We start from the raw sequence: 15,210 nt of genomic DNA, 5'->3' as shown, positions 1-15,210 counted from the left end.
ATGGCTCAGAGACCAGACGCAGACAGGCAACATCACCGACGAACAATTGAAAATCAGATCTGGTGAATTGTTCGAGGTCCTCTAGGCATATCAAGAAATTGTGTTTTTTTTCCATTTTAAAGAGGCGTTCCCCCACCGCTGACTTCTACGTGGATAGGAGGAAGGGTCAGGGCTACATGGCGCCCATAGCCCAGCAGTATTCACAGTTTGGACTCAGTCAGAGCTAATTCCCTCAGGAAACCCTGGAGAACAGGGTCCTCTGAAGGCAAGGCCAGGCCTTCGGGCAGGTGATCAGGCATGCTTATAATCAGATGGTTCCTTAGCCTTTAATTCCTCCCTCAGTTGGCTGGTAAATCCCACCTAATGAAAGGACCCATAACTTAAAACTTATCTCATTTTGCATCCCTACCAAATGACATCCAGACCCTCTCTCTGACACTGTTCATTAGAACCAAGGCCTTTTTCAAATGGTTAAATCTTATCTGCTTTGTGGTTGGGAGGGGGTTGGAGTATTGCTGCTTTTTTCTTGTCAGTGGAGAGAAAAAAGAGATGGCAAGGAGACCCTGGCAAAAAGTCTTTGAAGGCAGGTGGCAGCAGAGGGTGAGTCCTACAGTCAGGATCTGTGCATCGGCTTGCTCTCCCTCAGATCAGCTCAGGAATCCAGCCCTTTCTTCCCTGTGATTATCTCTTATTGTCAGCTAAGGCTTGTTTTGGCTGCACACAGCCTGCTTATTGTCAACTCAGTGGGCCCACATTCAGAATTACAATGCAACACAAGGGCAGAGGCCATGGCAGAATCACTTGTTGTAGTGCCAGTATGCAAAAGAAAATTTTCTTTTCGACACATTACAGTATATAACCGTGCATAATAACACTCAGTAGTAGTCACCTTTAGCAGGCTGCTCCATCATTTTGATTTGTGGTTATTAACACAGTCGGCACACAGAGACACCGGCCTCCTCCACTTCCCCTCTACTTCGACCGCGTCTCTTTGTCTGTCTCCCGGACTTGTTTAGTGCCTCCCAGAGATTAAAGCTTTTCCTGCTTTAAACAGGTGTCACTGAGCCAGGCAAACCTCCAAGAGACAAACAGCGTTATATCAGTTGGCCCATCTGCGACTTTCCGACTCCAGACAATCCCATTGCTCATCAGTAACCACTGCAGGTTATTGAATTACACCATCTTGATTTTAAAGGGCAATCCTGTTTTCTGTAAGCAGTGGACACACCAAACTGGCTCAGAGCTCCAGCACTGATCAAGAGTCATCGTGTTATCCTGTCTACTGCTAATTGCTAGAGGTATCTTAGTGCAGTAATGGGAATTGATGGGTACATACCCTCAGTACAGTACACTGTACTCGCCTTATTCAGACTCATCACGGCAAAGAGGACAGTCGAGAACTTTAGAGGTCATTGTTAACTAGCAACCTTGACTACTAGTTGAGCATGTGGGCCCAGTGTTCCCAGGCTTGGTCGAGACAGGCAGTGGAATCTGGAGGAGGGGCTGAGAGATTACAGGAACAAAGTGTGAAACACTCCATGTTCAGACAGGACACATGGGGATGTTTTCCTATGAGGCAGTGCTTTTAGACAAGTCACATTTCCTGCTTCTTTTTTTTTTTTTCTTTTTTCCATTTTGTGCAGTTTATCTACTTGCTTTTAGTTTGAAGAATCACTGTCTGTTTGACATGTGGCATATTTTTTTCTTGCATTACTCTCACTGCCCTCAGTCCATTTGTGTGAAATGGCTGTTGAGCTCATAGCCTCTTATTAATGGAGCAGATAATAAATACAGACCAGTAGGGCTAGTATCCCCTCACTCAATATGGCAGCCATCTCTAAATCATGTCCGGCTGTATAAAGCAATCTTGTTAATAAGCCAGCCAGTCTAATATCTTTCATTTTATATGCAAAGTAACTAAAGGGTCGTTGAGGTTAGCTTCTGTAGCGTGTAAACAAAACAATCAGGTGGACCATATACCAGAAATATGTGTGTATTTATGACAATAACATCTGCAATGCATTTGCAGTCCTGTTTTGCATTTTTTAAATCAAAGCCATTTGCTTTGTTGTTATTGTGTTTCTGTCTTTATTGTTATTTTACCCACAGTTTGCTCTCTTGCTTCTGTTATTGTTCACTCTAAAGCCCAAATACAAAAGCAAATGTGAGTCCATTATTTTTGTCGTTTGAGGTGCATATAGGTTGGAGAGGTCTCAGGTATGTTGTGTGGGAGGCAAGCTTCATCAGACATTCATGAAGAGGCAGACAGACATTATCAATCTCTCCTCTCCCTCAGTGGTTAATATGTTAGGGTGTGGGGGTAGACTCCATTCTGATCACAGCTGAAATTTGCATCCCTAAGTAAATAAGTAAATAAATCAAGTGCAGGCAGTGAATGTGCTAATCAACCGGGACATGGCAGTGAGCTTGGTGCCGGGAAACTTTGCTCATGTAATATTCAGTACTGGTAGGTTAAAGGGCAGCCCAGAGTTATTGGTTTCAGCCCGATTGCCCCCTTTAATCAATGTTGGCTGCATCCCTTTAATAAAATTATTAGCTCAGCAGTATCTTGTGCTATCATTTTATCTCTTCTGCGCTCTAAATTGCAGCCTGTGTTGGGCCTCTCAGATGCTCGGGGCATGGCCAGCTCCCGAAAGCTCAGCTCCCATTTATTATTTCAGAGGCGGAGGATGGCTGGAGTGTTTGAAACCAGGCTAAGCATAGAGGTTATTGGATGCAAGATCTAAACACAGCTGCAGTGGAGTCCCAACCCAGCTTATGTATTTTGGGCTCATAGAAAATAGTGCCTTTTATTGCTCGTGTCAGAGTTCAGACGTATCTATCTCAATAATGCACATGCATTATATTCTTCTTATATGTACACAACTGCGGATGGAGTGATATCAGCGATACTGTTAGGAATTGCTTTTTTTAGACGCAGCTTTTCCTTTTTCCTTCCAGTTATGTAAATGTACGATGTGCTGATGGGTGGCTTCTCAGTGTCTAATTATCTCACAAGGAATCTATTTGATCCATTAAGTTAGTCTGTTGCTCCTTTTTTCTGACTGCAAGTTAATTAAAAACGGATGTAGGATTTGCGGAATATAAGATTAGGGGTGTTGTTTGGAAGGTGAAGATAAAAGATGGTACCTTTGTGATATGGCAGGAAGATGAATCATGGACGGCTTATTAGTGCTTGTCTCAGGTATTGTGTTTAAGTGCCTAATCTAGCGTAATGAGCACGGTGTCATTTTTCCAATTATATCTCAGACTTTTGTCTCTCACCCAGTGCGCCATACATTTGATTTTCTTCTTTCAAGCTTCCTATACATGGTGTTCTTTTCATATTTTCTATTTCTGACATCTGATATGGCCTTAATAAGCATAGTAATAACTTGGAAGATATAGACATTTGTTTCCAACATTGACGCGGTAAACGAGGAATTGTGTGTGTTTGCGTATATGCACTTACATTAACCAACCCAGGTACAACAATAACCTCCGTTTCCCCCACTCTGTGTCTCTGCAGGCCTGGATGCGATGAACGCCTCATGTAGGCATCAGCATGGACAGCTGTGAGTCTCCCGTGGTTTCTGGGACAGACGATGGGCTCGGCTCCTCCCAGCAGCAGCAACCACCACAGCCCTGGAACGATCACTCTAGCTCACAGGTCACTTGCACCAACCAGGCCCCTTCCCTGGACCCCCTGTCTCTCTCTGCTCCCTACCCTTCTCAACCCCAAAACTCCATTGCACCTCATGACGGGGTGAGAGAACTACAGCCCCAGCAGCAGCAGCCAAAACAGACGTCACCCCAGGCCCACCGTGATAGCTCTGCCACAGGCCAGCTGCATCCCAGAGGAGAGGGTCCTGAGGAGGAAGAGCAAGAGGGAGTGAGCTGTGGAGAAGAGGAAGAATCTGAGGACTTAGATGAAATGGAGATTGACAGCTGTTTCCCAAGTCTTCAACCCTTCCCCGGGGTGCCAATAGCTTCAGGGGGAGGGGGCATGCCCACTCTTCTGCGACATCAACCCACACAACAGCAGGGACCACCTGAGAGTGGGAGTGAGGAAGGAGAGGATGAAGAGGAAGAGGAGAGCAGTGATGTGGAGAACCTGGCTGGAGAGATAGTCTACCAGCCAGACGGCTCAGCCTACATCGTGGAGAGCCTCAGTCAGTTGATCCAAAGTAGTGGAGGCATGGTACCCGGCCTGCTTCCCACAAACTCTCTCACAAGTGAGGGGAAACCGGGGGAACCTGCCGGGACTTCGTCCTCGGTCTATCCACAGATCATCAACACGTTCCACATAGCCTCGTCCTTTGGGAAGTGGTTCGGAAATTCAGACCAAGGTTTTCCCAATACCTCAACAATGACAGGCCTCAGCCCTGTCCTGCACAGTTTCCGTGTCTTCGATGTGCGGCACAAAAGCAACAAGGATTACCTGAACAGCGATGGGTCTGCCAAGAAGTCCTGTGTATCCAAAGATGTTCCCAACAACGTGGATTTCTCCAAATTTGATGGGCTTGCCCTATATGGCAAGGGCAAGCCCATTCTCATGTGTTTTCTCTGCAAGCTGTCCTTTGGCTATGCCCGTTCCTTTGCCACTCATGCCGTCCATGATCACCGCATGACACTGTGTGAGGACGAGCGGCGGCTGCTGGGGGACAAGCATGCATCTGCCATCATCCAGGGCATTGGGAAGGACAAAGAGCCCCTCATTAGTTTCCTGGAACCAAAAAATAAGAGCACTCCTTTGCCACCTACCCTGCTCCCCATTAACTCTGGACAGAGCTTCTATGGCACATTTAGTGGTGTCCATCTGGAGCCTGGAAGCAGCAGCAGGGGCAGTGAGACCCTCCTGAACAAAGACTCTGACTCTGGCCTCCAGCAACAGCAGCAGCAGCAACAAACCCCACTGGGCTCAGTCCTCTCTCTTGGAGGGCTGAGCATTCCCAAAGCATCCACTCTTACCTCATCCCCAGGCTCTGCCAAAGACTCCAGTACCCTGCCCAAACAGGGAGGGAGAACAGAGGAGCCTACTGGGAAAGAGTTGGCATGTAAGGGAGTGGATGGGAACACTGAGGGACATGAAAGCAAGACGCACCTATCCAGCCAGATGGGGGGCTCTGAAGAAGAGGACGAACTGTTATTAGGGGAGGAAGAAGACGAGGTGGAGGCAGAAAGCACTGCAGTGGCCTGTGGTGGTAACAGTAGCAGCGGCGGGGGTGAAGCGGGGGAACCAGCTGTCTCAAACCAAAGCATTTCCAAATCTCCTTTATTAATGCCTAGTAGCACTCTCCAGCCTTCTGCCTGCACCTCTGCAGTCAGTTCCACACTCAACAGCAAAGCCCTTGCTTCCATTTCCTCCTCTGTCAAGGAAGAGGGTTCAGCTGCAGACGGTGGGGGGAGGACCTCAGAGCTCCCTCTGAGCTTTAACTGCCAGGGACCCACAGTTCCCATGGCAATGGCGGCAGCTGCCGTCAGAAGGAGCGAGGATGACACTGCTGGCACTTCCTCCTCGCCTCTGTCCTCCAATGCTGCTGCTGATGAAAGTGCCAATCGAGATAGTGCCACAGCTCCAGAACCAAATGATTGCCCGGCAGAGGGAGAGGAGGAAAATGGAGCCCTTCTGCATCATCACCACATGCACCACCACCATCATCATCACCTCCACCCTACATCTCATGGCCACTCCCTCGCCCTCCCAGGGGGCTCCTGTGACATAACGGGAATTGGTGAGTGTTCACAGAACCATGGGCCTGGTGGCGGCGGAGGAAGTGGGGTTGAATGCCCCAAATGTGACACCGTTCTGGGTTCCTCACGCTCCTTGGGTGGGCACATGACCATGATGCATTCACGCAACTCATGCAAGACACTTAAGTGTCCCAAATGCAACTGGCATTACAAGTACCAGCAGACGTTGGAGGCCCACATGAAAGAGAAGCACCCAGACTCTGGAGGCTCCTGTGTCTATTGCAGCAGTGGTCAGAGTCACCCTCGCCTAGCTCGCGGGGAAAGCTATACCTGTGGATACAAGCCCTTCCGGTGTGAGGTATGTAGCAAAAATATGTACCGAGTTTCCATTATTTAAAGGTTGCAATAAAAAATGTTTTTGTTCTGTTGATTTTGGCGTATATAAGATGTAAACTGATGAATTAGAATGAACACATGTAGTACTTTATTATGAAGTTCAAGAGAAACTGTTGTGTGATTCCTAGGTGTGTAACTACTCCACCACCACAAAGGGCAACCTAAGCATCCACATGCAGTCAGACAAGCACCTGAACAACATGCAGACACTGCAGAACGGAGGCACCATTGGCTCTGCGCAGGAGCAGGTGTTTGGACATACCCCTGGAGGAGTGGTGGCTGTCCCCTCAGTCACCCAGGCCAGTAGCCACCACCCTCCCCACCATCACCCCACACAGTCCTCCACCCACATGTCCGGACCGTGTGGGGCGCCCTCCCCAACCAAGCCGAAGAGCAAACCTACTTGGCGGTGTGAGGTGTGTGACTACGAGACCAATGTGGCGCGGAACCTGCGTATCCACATGACCAGCGAGAAGCACATGCACAACATGATGCTGCTCCAGCAGAACGTGACCCAGATGCAGCACGGACGACTTGGCTTGGGGGCCATGCCTTCACCGTCCGAGGCTGAGCTCTACCAATACTACCTGACGCAGAACATGAGCCTTCCACCAGGCCTAAAGATTGACCCAGCTGGAGCTGAGGCCCAGTTCTTGATGGGGAGCTTTCACCTGGATCCCAACATGGCCGCCCTGGCCCCTGCACTTGGTGAGCCCCGTTTTTGCCTCTCTTGCTCTCAGACCGAACCGTAGTCGCTCACGAAAGTAAAGTCAGAGCGATATCTATCATTTTTCATCTTGAATACTAATTCATCAGTTTTGCAGGAATACAGAATATTAATGTAACCCTTTATCACATTAGCAACACATAAAATTGTGTGCAGGAATATCCTCATATATATTCCTGTTCCACTGCTATATATACGCCGTTAGTTTTGGCAGCTGCTTTTCTTTCTCATGCCCTAAGCTATGCCTATATCATCAATAGTAAAACCTTCCAGTGCACAAGGCCAGTCTGCCAATAATTTCATTTACACATTTTGAAGCTACAAGTGTGGCATACAAAAAGCCAGCGATAGTTTATTTTTCTTTTTATACAGTCTTTAACAGGACATCTAAATGATACTGCATTATTGTAACGGAGATGAATTTTGAAGTTCACTTTGTGATACCAATGAAAGATAAATTAGAGGGCCAGATTTCAGTGTTCTCCACTCCTTGTCATTCACACTGGCAGCCGGCCTTTTTGTCATTATTCCCAAACTGTAGCTGAACTGCACCGCCGAAGTTCTCCGTTTTTTTTTCCAACATAGTAATTGCAGCTATAAATTTTATCTTGGTCAAAGATGGGAGGTTAGAGGGCTCAGCGAGGGTAATTCAGCAGCATAGCAAAGTGTTTGGAAGACCAGCTACAACCACACAGTTTGTACAGACTTGTCTCCGACTGTCACCAGTTCGAAGACACAAACGTGAATTGATTGCTGTGACTAATTCTTTTTCCCTCTTCTGCCATCTGGTTCGTTTTCGTCTGAGGTGAGTTGTAATAAGCATATTACAAGGAAGGCAATGATTACACAGTCTGGCCCCATAAACTGCAGCGATGTCATCCATGGTCGCACTTTAAGGAACTGTTAAAGCCATCATACACAAACACTCTGATATTAACTGTACAGCATCATGCATAAGAATCCATAAACCTCCTCCTCCCAGAATCTACCAAACAACAACAGTGAGAGGTGTCCTTTTTTTTTTGGCCTCACTGTGATTTTTTGGACTTTTGAGTGTACTGCTGAAGAGATATGTGACAAATGTTGACCTCACATGATCTCAGCCTCTTGGTAATCCTCGGACTCAGCTACTGTAATGAAAGGGCGACATGAGATGGAGAGCAGCAGCGCTAAAGAGAGCACAGGGGGGTGACTTTTAGGTATTTGTGCTGGAATTTGTTGTTTACCAAACACCGTGAAGCAGTGCATTAGAAAACAAGCAGAAATGGTCATGTGTAAAGAGTCAGGCATTCTGAATCCGCTCATACATACAAACAATCTATCGTCGTGTAAGTGTGGATGGATTGACACATATGCCTTTACAATATTAAGTGCAAGTGCAATGCTCCAAATCAGAATCCTGCTCTTAAAATCTACAACCACAATTTAATGATGAGCAGGATTCAGTTCAAAGTGAATCACTGGATCTGCATCTGAACATGAGAGCCAGGTAGAATGGGAGATGTAAGGTGCACAAAAAGACATGACTGGACTAGTGAGTGGGCATATGTGTTTTTATATGAGTGAGCATAAGCAGCCATGACTGGGGGGAGCTGGGTCTGTGAGTGATTTCAGGGGGCTTCTTAAAGGTCTCCCTCTCCGAGCTATAAAAACTCAGGTAATGGAGAAAAGTCCAAGAACAGGCTGCATACTGCAGCAATAAATAAAAAAGAGCTGCTGGAATTAATTTAGTGTAAAGCCAGGTGGGGTCAAGCCTGCATGCTCAGTCCTAGGCAGTGAAAGATTAAAGATCAGCAAGTAAAGGCAAAAACGCCGGCTCTTACCTCATTTTTTTAGCATTCATTTTTAAAGTCAGCCTTCCCAGACTGTATAGACATCAGTTATATGGTCGGTGTCATAGGATATGTGCTTGCTGTGTTTTTTTTCCCCTCTCCCTCGTTTATACTCAGTACCAAGCAGACTTAATCTGTTAGGTGTCCGTATTGATTTAGAGGCAATCTGGAAAGAAAGAAGGAGAAGAATCCAGGCAGAGAAGTGAATTTTTTAAAAATATTATTCTGTGAACAAGGGCAATGGGTTTGATTTACAGTAATGTGTGGTTGGGAACTCCTAAGTTCTTCGGTAATTATAAAATAACGTGCTTTTTCTGTGGAGCCCATGGCCTCTGGAGTTGATTTACGGACAGGGCATGAAAGTGCACCAGCCCAAACAGGCAGATGTGTACATTCATTCTCTGGCAGAGGTTTTCGTCCCGGGGGAAAAGTCCAGGCTTGGTTCTTTCCCAGCTCAGAGTGAGGACGGCTGTAGACCTATAAATACAAACATGAGAATTATCTTCCACACAATATCATACCAGCAGAATACAGCAGGGTTTGTTTGTTTGTTTTTTTAAGTATAGCACCTTTACTTAGGATGTTATTCAGGGTATTAGGCACAACTGTAAACCTTTGTTACCACCTAAATTGCAATGTAATCTTTGAAAACTGAACTGTGACTTAGCCTGTAAGCTTTGAATATGTCTAAACTAATGATACATATGTTTATGCAGCAATCTAAATACCTTTGTCTACCTTTTCCTCTTTCTTTTTGTCTGCTTTTGTGCTCCCCACACTCCAGTAGGTGGGGAAATCCCTATGGACGTGCGGCTGGGCGGCGGGCAGTTGGTGTCCGAAGAACTTATGACCCTGGGAGAGAGTCTATCACAAACCACAGATCCCTCCCTCAAGCTCTTTCAGTGCGCCGTGTGCAACCGCTTCACCACTGACAACCTGGATGTGCTTGGCATGCATATGGGAGCTGAACGCAGCCTACCAGAGGAGGAGTGGCGCGCTGTGGTGGGGGACTCTCATCAGTGCAAGTTGTGCCACTACACCACTCAGCTCAAGGCCAACTTCCAGCTGCACTGCAAAACAGACAAGCACGTGCAAAAGTACCAGCTTGTGGCCCACATCAAAGAAGGGGGCAAAGGCAACGAGTGGCGCCTGAAATGTGTGGCCATCGGCAATCCAGTGCACCTGAAGTGCAATGCCTGTGACTACTACACCAACAGCCTGGAGAAGCTGAGGATGCACACTGTCAATTCCCGCCATGAGGCTAGCCTCAAACTGTACAAGGTTAGTGGTGCTCCAGCTCCGTTATCACATCCACTGCTCAGTCTTATCTTGACAGTGTATCACAGTTTTCATATCATTAATGAGTTCATACCACTGGGGGGGGAAGAGCGAGCGTGTTACATGAGCAGGGTGTCAGTAGCAGATGCATTTACAACCAAAAATCTGACTGATGCTGTCTGTTTTTCTGCGCTATTTGAGGTGTTACAATCTGACCAGGAGAAGCAGTAGGTCTGGGTCGTATTTGGCAGCATTTATGGTCTCTGATGAGGAACCTTGTAACTTAGATGAGTTTGGCAAAAATGCCCGAACATATCTTTAATCCCTGCTAACTTGATACTCTTCCACAAGACACAGTAAACGCTCTTGTGCTGCCCACACCACCACTACAGTGGCTGCTCTCCCAAGGCATGAATGATGGCTTTGTTGTCGTATCGATGCCTTCCCAGTAGTCATACAGGAGCGGAGCCACACTGCTGCCATGTGAAGAACATGGCAGGCGAAGCCGGTTTGGAGGCTTAGGGCTGAATCACTTGGAGACGAATGAAGAAGTGTTAGGAGACAGAGGTTTGGTGCTAATACTCCTCGGAGCGGGAAAGGCTGAATTGTTCTCGACAGCCGTATTGATTTTTGCTGGACTTGGAGCTTCACCTTCTCCTCTAATCATTCCATAATAGCCAGTGGATGAACACTCTCCGAACAAATGGCCATAAATCTAACAGGCCTGATTCCACTTAGGTACCTATCCTGTGTGTCTGCGGCTTCGGCCACTCTGCGCTTAACCCAAACTGGCATAGTTGCACATGCACACACGCTGCAAAACACATACGTACACTGACAACACATACTTGCTGTAATCATACACTTTGCACACTAACATATAACACTGCATTGTGCACTTTGTAGTCGATGGTGCTTTTATTTATAATAAGTCCACACCAGTATTCAGTGTGTGACGCTTTGAATTTGAATATTTCTTTTGCTTGACACTTTTGTATTAGTGTCTTTTGCAGGAGAGGCATCAAAAGGCGAAATGTGAAAAATGTGCTGCTTCAAGCCCGGTGTTTTAATCACTTTAAAAACTAAGGTGAAGTGGTCAATTTAATCTATTTGTAAATCATCCAGCAATGTGAACGGTTCCTCAGAGCCACCGGCCGTGACATACGAGATTCCTGTCCACGGAGGCCTTTGTGTCAAAATAACAGTAAAATCAAGAAATCAATTTTCAGTTTTTTGTGAAGGGTGCAGGTGTGATGCAGGGCTCCTACTGCAGCTGTCAGAAAGGTCCAAGAGACACAGGAGGTGTTTGGTTTGTGAGTCTATGGTTTGCACCGGACAACTGAGAGGTGCGCAGGAACATTTTCAGATGCGCCGAGTATTTATAGACATGTACAAATGTGAATATGCAACATAATCTTTGACTTTGTGAAGTCAATGTGTGTCTTTTCCAATATTTCCGACTCCTTTCTTGGCCTTCGCTGCTCGACTTTCTGGCCCAAATTCTAACGACTCTCTCACATTAGACCAAAATAGACAGGCTTTGACATTTTCTCTCTCTTTTTCACACCTTTTAGAGCGAAACTTGTTTTGTCTTGCAGGATAAGGTCCAATTTATATTACATTATCTTTGTGCTTTCACACTCTGGTGTGAGCCCAAACGGCAAAAGAGAGAACTGTGTTTTTCCTCCCCTGTATCTTTTTGCTTGCGAGTTTTTAGGAGAGACGAGACATATGTCACACTGCTGTTCAGGCTGTGGGGGATTAAATATGTACAACACATCCAGGCATGATCATTTTTTATGACTTAAGCCTCTTAAGATGGCTCCATATTTCTTAAAACCAATTGATCTTCTGACTAAGAGTGTGCGCATTTGTCCAGAAATTACCTGCTCTCTCAACCAGAGAACACTGTGGTCCTTATAAGCTCTTCTCATCCCAGACACTACTCAAAAACATAGATGTTCACAAGTCGACAAGAATTATTACAATATTTTATGACTCACCAGAGTGATTAGCGGACAACAAGTACATGGTTGTGAGGCGTCTCGGCTGCACCGGCTTCCCACTTGACAATGTCACAGTTTTCGTACTGCGCTGGATTTACTGTCCTGGTAGACACACTGACAGGCAGAAACCCACAGTGCCCCACAAGCCTGTAAACCCCACTTGGTATATTATGCATGGACGAAAAAAGGAAAATCACCATTCATTTATTCCTCCCCAAAGAAATCTGATGCAAATAGCACCATTTTTAACCTTTTTGGGGAGAAAATAAATCATCAAGTCAGCATAAACAGGCTGTACGATGTGGGAGATGCTTGGGACACTTCACCCAAATCAAACTGGTTTGCATTAAACAGGCCCTTTGTGTGCACAGCTCCATATAAATTGGAGCCTGTAATTACTGGAATTAAAAAGGAAGGTTTAAACTGAGGGCTAAGCTGGATGGGATAATTTGAGAGTCTGTGGTATGCGGCCCATATTAGGGCTTTCTAAAAATATCACCCCCACCACCCCATGTATTGGAATGTTCCAAAAGACCACAGAACGATCCAGCAAGTCATCCTGACCACTGGACCACCACACAGTGGGGGGGGCGATGCTGTCTTCCCCTGTGTACTGTGTTCTCAGTTGAGAGACACCCATTCTGAGCGCTGTGTTCACTGCCAGCAGTCCCCTGTGCTCTCAGGCTAACTTTCACCTTCTCTTTTTCCCATGGAACTTTGGGATTTCACTGGCTCTGATGATAGCATGATGGTCACCCATCTGCTCCTGGAATGGTCAGTCCTAAACACAAACAGATGGCTTCTGCTGCAGCGCAGATAACCCACTGTTGGTTGGTGTGGTGAGTTCTTAAGAATACATAGCTGCCCCGGGATTGACTTTGTCCTGAACATACCTATAGTATAGTTAGCCATTTACGTAGTACTGTATGTGCATATCACACATAGCACTTAGACCAGCAGCAGTAGGCCTCAGGGCTCGGCTGTGTGTTAGTGTGGAGGGTTGAGACTAATCCAGCGTCAGGCCCCGGCGGCTCTGTCCAGACAGAATGGGTGGTGCCTTACCAGGCCCAGCCACAGGCCTCAGCTTCCAGTCAAGGGCTGGGGGAAAGGGGAGGAGCATGGGGGGGTTAGCTGGCTACCTTCCTTGTCTCGGGGGCCGGTGCAATCGGTGGTAATTGAGATTGATTGGATGTTATTTTTCCTCTTGCAAATGTAGTCCATTAGCTTGGCACATGCATAATCAGTTTAGAGCGCAGTTAGCCGAATGTAATCATGTTCCTCGGTGTCTGCTAGCACAAAATCCACTCCAGATGCCGCTTGGCCATGGAAAGACAGGGAGAAAGTGCCGTCACTATCAGATGGGGAATCTTTAACCAAGAAAGTCCTGACATCTCTTCCTCTGTGCTGGTCCCGCTCTATTGAGCACGCACAACTGTAAAAAATTTTCACCTCTCCCTCTCTGCCTTCCACGCCCAGTCACATCCAGTGTCTGTTTCTTACCTCTAAGAACGGGGCTTTTGATCGTATATTCTGCCCATTAACGAACACAATGCGTCTGTACCTTGGATAGAGTTACTGCTCTTATTTTACCCCTCAGTGCAATCCAAAAGAATAAGTGAAGACTGAGGAGAGAAAACGTCGACACTCTGCAGAGAGCAAATAATCACAATGAAACATAAGAGAGGAAAAAGAGGCTGTAATGTAAATGAAGGTATTAGTGGTTACATGAAAAGGCATTAAGGTGTTTCACTGATGATCCTACTCAGCAGAACCGCTGGGTTCTCAGACTCAGGAATGCAAGCCATGAGGACTTCTCCCCCTCCAAAACTACAGGACTGACTCCAGTCCTCTTTTGGACTATACAGTAGGATGTAGTTAGAGAACAACCACAAAACCAATAGGTTATAGCTGCATTCCAAAAATATTGCACTTTTGCAATCAAATAAAGCTGAAGTATATTTTGGACTAATGCAGGAGATCAAGTCCCCCTGATTTAGACCCGGGCCAAGTGCGTCCTAGTTTCACAGGATGGCAGTTTGTGGTGTCTTATGGGAGTTTTTTTAAAACTTTGCACATTCTTATTATTTTCACTACTTTAGAAATGCTTGGTATTTTCTTGGTGGTCTTTTTGTGCGGGCAGACAAATGTGTCGAAATTATCACTCTGGCTACCGTCAAGGCAAAAATTACGGCAGGTAATGTGAGATGTCCTCAAAGTGATGTCCACAAAGTGATGTCTGGTGGGCGCCTCGCCTCACCCATTCACACACCAGACAGTTCTGAGAGGAGGAGGAGGAGGGGAGGAGGAGGATGGAGAGACAGACAGGAGAGAGGGGAGATGGTGGAGGAGGAGGTGGGGGGGCGACAGGAGGGTTGGAAGGATAGATACTCTGCTAATTATCATGGCTAGCCTATGATTGTTCAGTAATAGTGCTCAGTGGGAAAGGTTGCAGCAGTTCCAGGAAGAGCTGAGCTCTGATTTACTGGTACTACCGCTCTAATAAAGCGCTCGCTGCACATCCTGGGAGACAGCCCATTCTCTCCTTTCACATGCACAAGCGTGTGAATGCACGTACGAGCAGACAGACGGACGGACAGGCAGAAACACACACTCACACACAGAGCAATCATGCAATCTGAAATGCCATAGGGCTCATGAAATGTATCATTTTAATTGCTCATAGAGAAGAGAGTTATTTAAATTCTGTATCAGTCCAAACCCTGCAACACCTTCTCAGTCAGCACGGTTATGATCTAGAACTCTGGTTACCTTCCTCGTGTCAGCGGTTCCCTGCAAGGTGCTGGACTCTAGCATCCTACCTCAAACACATCTCAGTTATTCAGTGGTGAGCAGAAGGAGGAAGGAGTGGCGTACGGCAGAGAGTCAGGGTGGACTGGAGAGAGTGGCCGTCAGGCAAGTAAGGGGGGCTAGCAGGGCTTAGTGTTTGGCAGTGTGCAAGAATTTCACAACTCTCTACCTCCCACCCCTTGAGAGGGCCAAGGAAAGGGTCGGGCTTTGACCCGTGGCACAGCTGTTGCTGCTGGTGGTGTTGATTGTACGTGCAAAGGCCCTACTGTGGGTGTTGCTGGGACTTACAAAGTGACAGTGAATGAAAGCGAAAGAGGGGAAGCAGAACGGGAGGCTGGTCTTTTCCCAGCTCCCAGCTTTTCTCAATGGCTGTTTACCGCACTTGCCGGAGTTAAAAGAGCCCGGCGCATTATGGACTAAGGTTCCCTGCCCTGAGTCTGTGGTACAGACAGAGATGCATTCTCTGTGC

The 15,210-nt window shown here is 46.7% G+C and overlaps 1 protein-coding gene across 3 annotated transcripts in view; it reads left to right on the top strand.

Moving 5' to 3' along the window:
• The window catches only part of zfhx3b (zinc finger homeobox 3b), a 137,355-nt gene that overhangs the window by 43,246 nt on the left and 78,899 nt on the right, over positions 1-15,210 (top strand). For 2 of the 3 annotated variants that reach the window (XM_008289227.1, XM_008289228.1), the window contains exons 2-4: positions 3,530-6,052; positions 6,219-6,798; positions 9,434-9,930. In XM_008289227.1, the coding sequence (XP_008287449.1) occupies positions 3,566-6,052; positions 6,219-6,798; positions 9,434-9,930 (3,564 nt within the window). In that variant the 5' untranslated portion in view covers positions 3,530-3,565. Of the gene's footprint in view, positions 1-2,184; positions 2,192-3,529; positions 6,053-6,218; positions 6,799-9,433; positions 9,931-15,210 lie in introns of those variants that run through there. The other variant, XM_008289229.1, reaches the window with a different exon arrangement.

Source organism: Stegastes partitus, unplaced genomic scaffold, assembly GCF_000690725.1.
Source record: "Stegastes partitus isolate 25-593 unplaced genomic scaffold, Stegastes_partitus-1.0.2 Scaffold600, whole genome shotgun sequence".
NCBI lineage: Eukaryota > Metazoa > Chordata > Actinopteri > Pomacentridae > Stegastes > Stegastes partitus.
The sequence above is the reverse complement of the archived record's forward strand: the minus strand, read 5'-3'. Positions and strand labels throughout refer to the sequence as shown.